This window comes from Salvelinus sp. IW2-2015, unplaced genomic scaffold (assembly GCF_002910315.2).
Source record: "Salvelinus sp. IW2-2015 unplaced genomic scaffold, ASM291031v2 Un_scaffold5873, whole genome shotgun sequence".
NCBI lineage: Eukaryota > Metazoa > Chordata > Actinopteri > Salmoniformes > Salmonidae > Salvelinus > Salvelinus sp. IW2-2015.
The window spans coordinates 12,148-20,664 of NW_019947138.1; the positions used below are offsets into that span (position 1 = coordinate 12,148).

Consider the following 8,517-nt stretch of genomic DNA (forward strand, 5'->3'; position numbering starts at 1 on the left):
CTTTTACATGAAATGCTGAATACAACAGGTGTAGACTGTTACATGAAAAGCTGAATACAACAGGTGTAGACTGTTACATGAAATGCTGACTACAACAGGACCTGTTGTATTCAGCATTTCATGTAACAGTCTACACCTGTTGTATTCAGCATTTCATGTAACAGTCTACACCTGTTGTAGTCGGCACATGTGACAAATAAAATGTGATTTGATTGTTTTGATTAGTTGGGCTCACCTGTGTAGTGACCTCCTCTCTAGCCGGGGATGCAGGTGCAGGTACAGCTTTCTCCTCTATAAGGCCCTTTCTCTCCTTCACCAACCCGTTGACGGCTGGGGCCGCAGCTGCCATCTTGGGACGTGGTGGTGTTTGGCTTACAGCTCCCACGATGCTCTTCACCTTCTCCTTGGTGACCTTTGACTCGAAGAGAGCCTTCAGGGCTCCGATACTCCCGGCCGGGTCGACTCTGGGAGAGGGGCCAGGGAGACTGGACATGGACTTACTGCGGGAGAGACTGGTCGACCTCTGGGACTTCTCCCCTGACAGGCTGGTCGACCCCCGGAACGTCTCTCTCACTTCAGACACACTGGGCTGGATCCTGGTCGTCTCTCTCACTCCATTGTTTCTCATCAGGGACTCCAGCMTGCCCTCCTGTGCTCTCTCTGCCAGTTGTCTCTTTGTTTTTTCACGGACGGTTGAGAAGGAGGTCTGATGCTGGGTTAACTGCTGGAGAAAGAATCAGAAGAAGACAGATGATGCTTAGTGTCCATTTTGAGAAAGTCGACAATCAGAAGTTGATGACATGAAATGTGGTGTGATGTTTTACCTCAGTCTTCTGCTCCACATGGTTCAGGGTAGGGACCTCTACTGAACGGCTGGCTTGGTATCTGTTATGTGAACAAGACAAATCCTTCATCAATAKTCTGTAAGCTTATTCACCAAAACAGACATTGCAATGCTCAAGCAATTCGGAGTGCGATGAAGTTTACCACAGACGTTGATACATTCCTTTTAAGGAAAGTCAGCTGATCCTCTGTAGCTGGTCATTGAGTTGAGAGTTAAAAGCAGGGTCAGAGACAATTACATTTAAGTCAGTCAATTCAGAAAGWGATTTTWAAAAAGTTACTTTTTTTATGAATAGTTTRTCCTCTTTGGTTTATTGTGAACTCATTGAAAATAAAATTAATGTTTTCATTGAATTGTAATATTCAGTTTACTTCCTGAATTGACTGACTTCACATGGAACTGACTTCAAACCCGGTGCCTATGGAGCTGGTAATTGAGTTAGTGGTTAAATGGTGAAGGTCCTGGTTCCTCTCACCTGGTCAACATCGGAGATACGGAGATGGACTTCATCCTGTCCCTAAACCCCGCCTCCGCCCAGGTGGGCTTGTCTCCGTCACCCGTAGAGACGCTCCGTAGAGATTGGGCACGCCTCAGAACACTCCTGCCCTCCATGGCCGACGATGATGTCACAGCACCCCTTAATGATGTCACAGCACCCCTCAAAACACAGGACACCAAACCTCAACACCTGATCGACATGGAAGAGTCAGCTGTCATAGATAGCACTCATTGTTGGAGGACGGTGCTTCGCACAGCGAGAGATCGAGTCTCCATTCACCAGAGCAGAGTACGTGGAAGGGCGAAATCGAGGCTCCTTCACCAGAGCCAGTGTGCAACGGAAACAATCCAGGCTCCTCCTCACCCAGAAGCAGGTGTGAAGGGGAATCCCAGTTCCTTCCTTTCACGGCAGGAGTACCAGTCCCCGTGATGCGAACAGTCAGTCCGTCACGTTCACCAGGCAGCATGATGAGGAGTTCATTGCTCCTTTCACCAGGCAGCTGTGAAGGGACTATCAGATTCTCCGACTTCACCAGTAAGCAGATGTGAAGGTACGAATCGAGCTCTCCAATTCACCAGTCAAGCAGTGTGGAAGGAATCAGGTCTCCATTCACCAGAGCTGTGTGATGACGGAACTTCCAGTCTCCATTCATCAGAGCAGTGTGAATGAATCAGTCTCCATTCACCAGAGCAGTGTGAAGGAATTTCAGGTCTCCATTCACCAGGAGCAGTGTGAAGGAAATCAAGTCTTCCTTTCACCAGAGCAAGTGTGAAGGAATCAGTCTCCATTCACCAGAGCGTGTGGAAGGAAGGTCAGTCTCCATTCACCAGAGCAGATGTGGGAAGAATCAGTGCTCCTTTCACCCAGAGCAGTGTGAAGGAATCAGTCTCCTTTCACCAGCAGACAGGTGTGCAAAGGAATCAGTCTCCTTTCACCAGAGCAGCTGGTTGTAAGGATCCAGTTGCCTGTCCGCAGCAGCCAGCTGTGAACTACACGTCACTGCAGTATTTTGTAACTCTACTATGACCGTGTTACTATTACAATGTAACTCTCGAAGACCAAACAATGCCTCTCCACTTTACTTGGAATGATTGACAGGTGCATTCAGACACACAGCAGAGTTCAGCAGTGGACTGACACACTTTGTCATCAAAACAGATATAAATAATGCAGATAGTTTGTTTGTCCATTGATTCAAACGAGGATTTGTTATTGTACATCCTATATGACTCAACATCAGATATTATTAATCTAGCCGTTACCTTTAGTCCGCTGGTCGTCTCTCCTTGTCACAGTCAGAAGAGCGCCGAGCTCATCACAAGACACACGTTACCTGCTGCTTCAAACCAGCGTCTCGGACCAAAGTCCTCTGTCCTTCCTTATTACAGCTGACTGGAGAATGTTTATAGCTATTCGTTTACAACACAGATGGAATCTCTGCTGTCCAATAGCAGATGTACTATGATGGTGACCAATAAAAAATACCCCAGAGCTTCCTCTTTTAAGACCCTCCCACCTTGATACAGGTACTATCGTCAACTACAGTATTTTGTATCAAAAGTAGAGTTGTGGAGACCCCGGTGCTGAAACGAGAGGTGTTTAAAGCACACATTGGGACACTGTTACAGCTCCAGAGAGTTACTGAGGTAGGATGGCCGGGGCGGCTGAGTAGCCAGTTCCGTGTGACGGCCTTGGGCCCTTCTCTCTCTCTGTCCTCTGAACAAGAAGGTATGAATGAGGTTTAAATGTGCTCTCTCTCACACTATTTAACTCTAACCCTTTGGCCCTAAACCCTGAGTACTCATTAACATTCAGACATGTTTCATCTAGTTATTATGTTGAATAGAACAGCAGTACAGAACAGTGACCCTACAGAGTAATGGTTAATCTGGTGTCACAACAGAAACACCTAACTTCACATTATTACTGACGGGTTATTTCCTGCTGGGGGAGAGTTGTGTAGTTAGGCTCTGTTACTACCACTCCTACGTGTAGGCCTCTCTAGTCTCTGTGCAACCTATGTGGCCTCTTAGCCGTAAGCTACCATTATGGGTAGACTCTCTAGTCTCCTGTAGCTTACACTCCTATGGTGTTAGGGACCTCTAGTCTCTGTAGCTCCACTCCTATGGTGTAGACTCTCTAGCGCTCTGTAAGCTACCACTCCAACTAGTGTAGCCTCTCTAGTCTCTGTAGCTTAACCCACTCCATATGGTGCTAGACTCTCATAGCCTCTGTAGCTACCACTCCTATGGTGTAGAACTCTCTGTCCTCTGTAGCTACCACTTCCTATGGTGTAGATCTCTAGGCCTCTGTAGCTACCCACTTCCTATGCTGTAGACTCTCTAGCTCTGTAGCTTACCACTTCCTAGGTAGTAGACTTCTCTAGTCTCGTAGTACACTGCTATGGTGTAAACTCTCTAGCTCTAAATATAATTATATAGTCAATAATCATAATACTTGGTTCAATTAATGTGGTTGAGCTTCCCCAACCACGGACATAAACATTGCATCTCCCGATGTGCCCACAATTCTCCTTCTGCTCTCACCCTGAATGTCCACATTCTCCTGTCTGCTCTCACCCTAGATGTCCACATTCTCCTGTCTGCTCTCACCCTAGATTCCACATTCTCCTCAGTCTGCTCTCACCCTAGAGTCCACAAAATTCTCCTGTCTGCCTCCACCCTAGATGGTCCACATTCTCCTGTCTGCTCTTCACCTAAAGATGTCAACAGTCTCCTGTCTTGCTCTCCACCCTAAGATGTCCACATTCTCCCAGTCTGCTCTCACCATAGATGTCCACATCTCGTCTGCCTCTCACCCTAGATTGTCCACATTCTCCTGTCTTCTATTGCTCTCACCCTAGATTCCACATTCTCCCCGTCTGCTCTCACCCTAGATTCCACATTCTCCTGTCTGCTCTCACCCTAGATGTCCAACATCTCCTAGTCTGCTCTCACCCTAGATGTCCACATTTTCTCCTCAGTCTGCTCTCACCCTAGATGTCCACATTCTCCTGTTGCTCTACCCTAGATGTCCACATTCTTCCTGTCTGCGCTCACCCTAGATGTCCACATTCTCCTCAGTCTTGCTCTCACCCTAGATGTCCACATTCTCCTGTCTGCTCTCACCCTAGATGTCCACATTCTCCTGTCTTGCTTCTCAACCCTAGATGTCCACATTCTCCTCAGTCTGCTTCTCACCTAGATGTCCAACATTTCTCCTGTCTGCTCTCACCCCTAGATGTCCACATTCTCCCCAGTCTGCTCTCACCCTAGATGTCCACATTTCTCCTAGTCTGCTCTCACACCTAAGATGTCAACATTCTCCCCAGTCTGCTCTCACCCTAGATGTCCACATTCTCCTGTCGTTACTCTCACCCAGATGTCCCCATTCTACCTCTGTCTGCTCTCACCCTAGTATGTCCAACATTCTCCCCAGTCTGCTTCACCCTAGATGTTCCACATTCTCCTGGCTGCTCTCACCCTAAGATGTCCCACATTCTCTCAGTCTGCTCTCACCCTAGATGTCCACATGCTCCTGTCATGCTCTCACCCTAGATTCCACATGCTCAAACGTCGCTCTCACCCTAGATGTCCCACAATTCTCCTGTCTGCTCTCACCTAGATGTCCACTTCTCCTGTCTGCTCTCACCCTAGAATTGTCCACATTCTCCTGTCTGCTCTCACCCCTAGATTCCCACATTCGCCTCAGTCTGCTCTCACCCTAGATGTCCACATTCTCCTGTCTCTCTCACCCTAGATGTCCACATTTCTCCTTCAGTCTGCTCTCACCCTAGATGTCCCAGTCTCCTGTCTGCTGCTCACCCTAGATGTCCACTGCTCCCCAGTTCTGCTCGTCACCCTAGATGTCCACATTTCATCCTCAGTCTGCTCTCACCCCATAGATTCACATTCTCCTGTCTGCTCTCACCCTAGATTCCACATTCTCCTGTCTGCTCTCACCCTAGATGTCCACATTCTCCTGTCTGCTCTCACCCTAGATGTTCCACATTCTCCCCAGGTCTGCTCTCACCCCTAGATGTCCAACATTCTCCTGTCTGCTCTCACCCTAATGTCACATTCTCCTGTCTGCTCTTCACCCTAGATTCCACATTTCTCCTCAGTCTCTCTCAACCCTAAGAGGTCCACATCCCTGTCTGCTCTCACCCTAGATGTCCACATCTCTCCAGTCTTGCTCTCACCCTAGATGCCACATTCTCCTGTCTGCTCTCACCCTAGATGTCCACATTCTCCCCAGTCTGCTGCTCACCCTAATGTCCACATTCTCCCCAGTCTGCTCTCACCCTAGATGTCCACATTCTCCTGTCTCTCTCAACCCTAGAATGTCCACATTTACCCCAGTCTGCTCTCACCCTAGATGTCCACATTTCTCCCCAAGTCTGCTCTCACCCCTAATTCCACATTCTCCCAGTCTGTCTCACCCCTAGATGGCCAACATTCTCCCAGTCTGCTCTTCACCCTAGATGCCACATTCTCCCTGTCTGCTCTCACCCTAGTGTCCACATTGCTTCCTGTCTGCTCTCACCCTAGATGTCCACTTCTCCTCAGTCTGCTTCTTCCACCCTAGATTCCACCATGTCTCCTGTCTGCTCTCACCCTAGATGTCCACATTCTCCTCAGTCTCTCCACCCTTAAATGTCCACATTCTCCCCAGTCTGCTCTTCAACCCTAGATGTCCACATTCTCCTCAGTCTGCTCTCACCCTAGATGTCACTTCTCCAGTGCTGCTCTCACCCTAATGTCCACATTCTCCTGTTCTGCTCTCACCTAGATGTCCACATTCTCCTGTTGCGCTCTCACCCTAGTGTCCACATTCTCCTGTCTGCTCTCCGCCCTAGATGTCCACATTCTCCCCAGTCTGCTCTCACCCTCAGATGTCCACATTCTCCTGCTGCTCTCACCCTTAATGTCCACATTCTCCTCAGTCTGCTCTCACCCTATGTCCACATTCTCCTGCAGTCTGCCTCTCACCCTAGATGTCCACATTCTCTGTCTGCTCTCACCCTAGATGTCCACATTCTCCTCAGTCTGCTCTCACCCTGATGTCCACATTCTCCTGTCGTGCTCTCACCTTAGATGTCCACATTCTCCTGTCTGCTCTCACCCCTAGATGTCACATTCTCCTGTCTGCCTCACCCTAGTTCCACTTCATCCTGTCTGCCTCTCACCCTAGATGTCCACATTCTCCCCAGTCTGCTCTCACCCTAGATTGTCCCACATTCTCCTGTCTGCTCTCACCCTAGTGCATCCACATTCTCCCTGTACTGCTCTCACCCTAGATGTCACACTTCTCCTGTCTCTCTCACCCTAGAATGGTCCACATTCTCCTCAGTCGGCTCTCCGCCTAGATGTCCCACATTTCTCCTGTCTGCTCTCACCCTAGATGTCCACATTTCTCCTGATCTGCTCTCACCCATGATGTCCACCATTCTCCTGTCTGCTCTCAACCCTAAGAGGTCCACATCTCGCTCAGTCTGCTCTCACCCTAGATGTCCACATTCTCCCCAGTCTGCTCTCAACCCTAGATGTCCACATTCTCCTGTCTGGCTCTCACCCTAGATGTCACATTTTCCTCAGTCTCTCTCACCCTAGTGTCACATTCTCCCAGTCTGCTCTCACCCTAATGTCCACATTCTCCTGTCTGCTCTCACCCTAGATGTTCCACATTCTCCTCAGTCTGCTCTCACCGCTAGATGTCCAATCTCCTTCACGTCTGCTCTCACCCTAGATTCCACATTCTCCTCAGTCTGCTCTCACCCTAGATGTCCACATTCTCCCAGTCTGCTCTCACCCCTAGATGTTCCACATTCTCCTCAGGTCTGCTCTCACCCTTAGATGGTCCACATTCTCCTCAGTTGCTCCACCCTAGATGTCCACATTCTCCTGTCTGCTCTCACCCTAGATGTCCACAGTTCTTCCCCAGTCTGCCTCTCCACCCTAGAATGTCACACATTCTCCCAGTCTGTCTCACCCTAATGTCCACATTCTCGCTGTCTGCTCTCACCCTAGATGTCCACATTCTCCTGCTCGCTCACCCTAGATGTCCACATTCTCCTCAGTCTGCCTCTCACCCTAGATGTCCACATTCTCCCCAGTCTGCTCTCACCTAGAATGTCCACATTCTCCCTGTCTTGCTCTCACCCTAGATGTCCACATTCTCCTGTCTGCTCTCACCCTAGATGTCCACATTCTCCCCAGTCTGCTCCACCTAGATGTCCACATTCTCCTGTCTCTCTCACCCTAATGTCCACATTCTCCTCAGTTGCTCTCACCCTAATGTCCACATTCTCCTGGTCTGCTCTCACCCGAGATGTTCCACATTCTCCTGTACTGCTCTCACCCTAGATGTCCCACATTCTCCCCAGTTGCTCTCAAACCCTAGAGTCCACATTCTTCCTGTCTGCTCTCACCCTAGATGTCCACATTCTCCNAAAGAGAGAGATCTCAGTCTGCTTCTCACCCTAGATGTCACATTCTCCCAGTTTTGCTCTCACCCTAGATGTCACACTTCTCCTGTCTGCTCTCACCCTAGATGTCCACATTCTCCTGTCTGCTCTCACCCTAGATGTCCACATTCTCTCTGTCTGCTCTCACCCCTAGATGTCCACATTCTCCCTGTCTGCTCTCACCCTAGATGTCCACATTCTCCTCAGTCTGCTCTCACCCTAGATGTCCACATTCTCTCAGTCTGCTCTCTACCCTAGTATTTCCACATTCCTCCTGTCTGCTCTCACCCTAGATGTCACATTCTCCCCAGTCTGCTCTCACCCTAGATGTCATTTCCTTGTCTGTTCACCTAGATGTCCACATTCTCCTGTCTGCTCTCACCCTAGATGTCCACATTCTCCCAGTCTGCTCTCACCCTAGATGTCCACATTCTCCTCAGTCTGCTCTCACCCTAGATGTCCACATTCTCCCAGTCTTCTCTCACCTAGATGTCCACATTCTCCTGTCTGCTCTCACCCTAGATGTCCACATTCTCCTGTCTGCTCTCACCTAGATGTCACATTCTCTCTGTCTGCTCTCACCCTAGATGTCCACATTCTCCCCTGTCTGCTCTCACCCTAGATGTCCACATATCTCCTCAGTCTTGCTCTCACCCTAGATGTCCACATTCTCGTTGTATGCTCTCACCACTAGACCTGTCACATTCT

At 49.2% G+C, this 8,517-nt stretch overlaps 1 protein-coding gene across 1 annotated transcript in view; it reads right to left on the reverse strand.

Annotated features, from left to right (window-relative positions):
* LOC112078558 (uncharacterized) overlaps window positions 1-2,831 on the reverse strand; it is a gene marked incomplete at its 3' end in the record, with an annotated part of 11,512 nt that extends 8,681 nt beyond the window's left edge. The window contains exons 1-4 of the mRNA XM_024144759.2: window positions 2,606-2,831; window positions 1,320-1,502; window positions 825-885; window positions 236-724 (exon numbers count right to left, since the gene is read on the reverse strand). Coding sequence (XP_024000527.2) covers window positions 236-724; window positions 825-885; window positions 1,320-1,456 — 687 coding nt within the window. The remainder of the gene's footprint in view (window positions 1-235; window positions 725-824; window positions 886-1,319; window positions 1,503-2,605) is intronic.
* Between the last annotated feature and the right edge of the window lie 5,686 nt (window positions 2,832-8,517).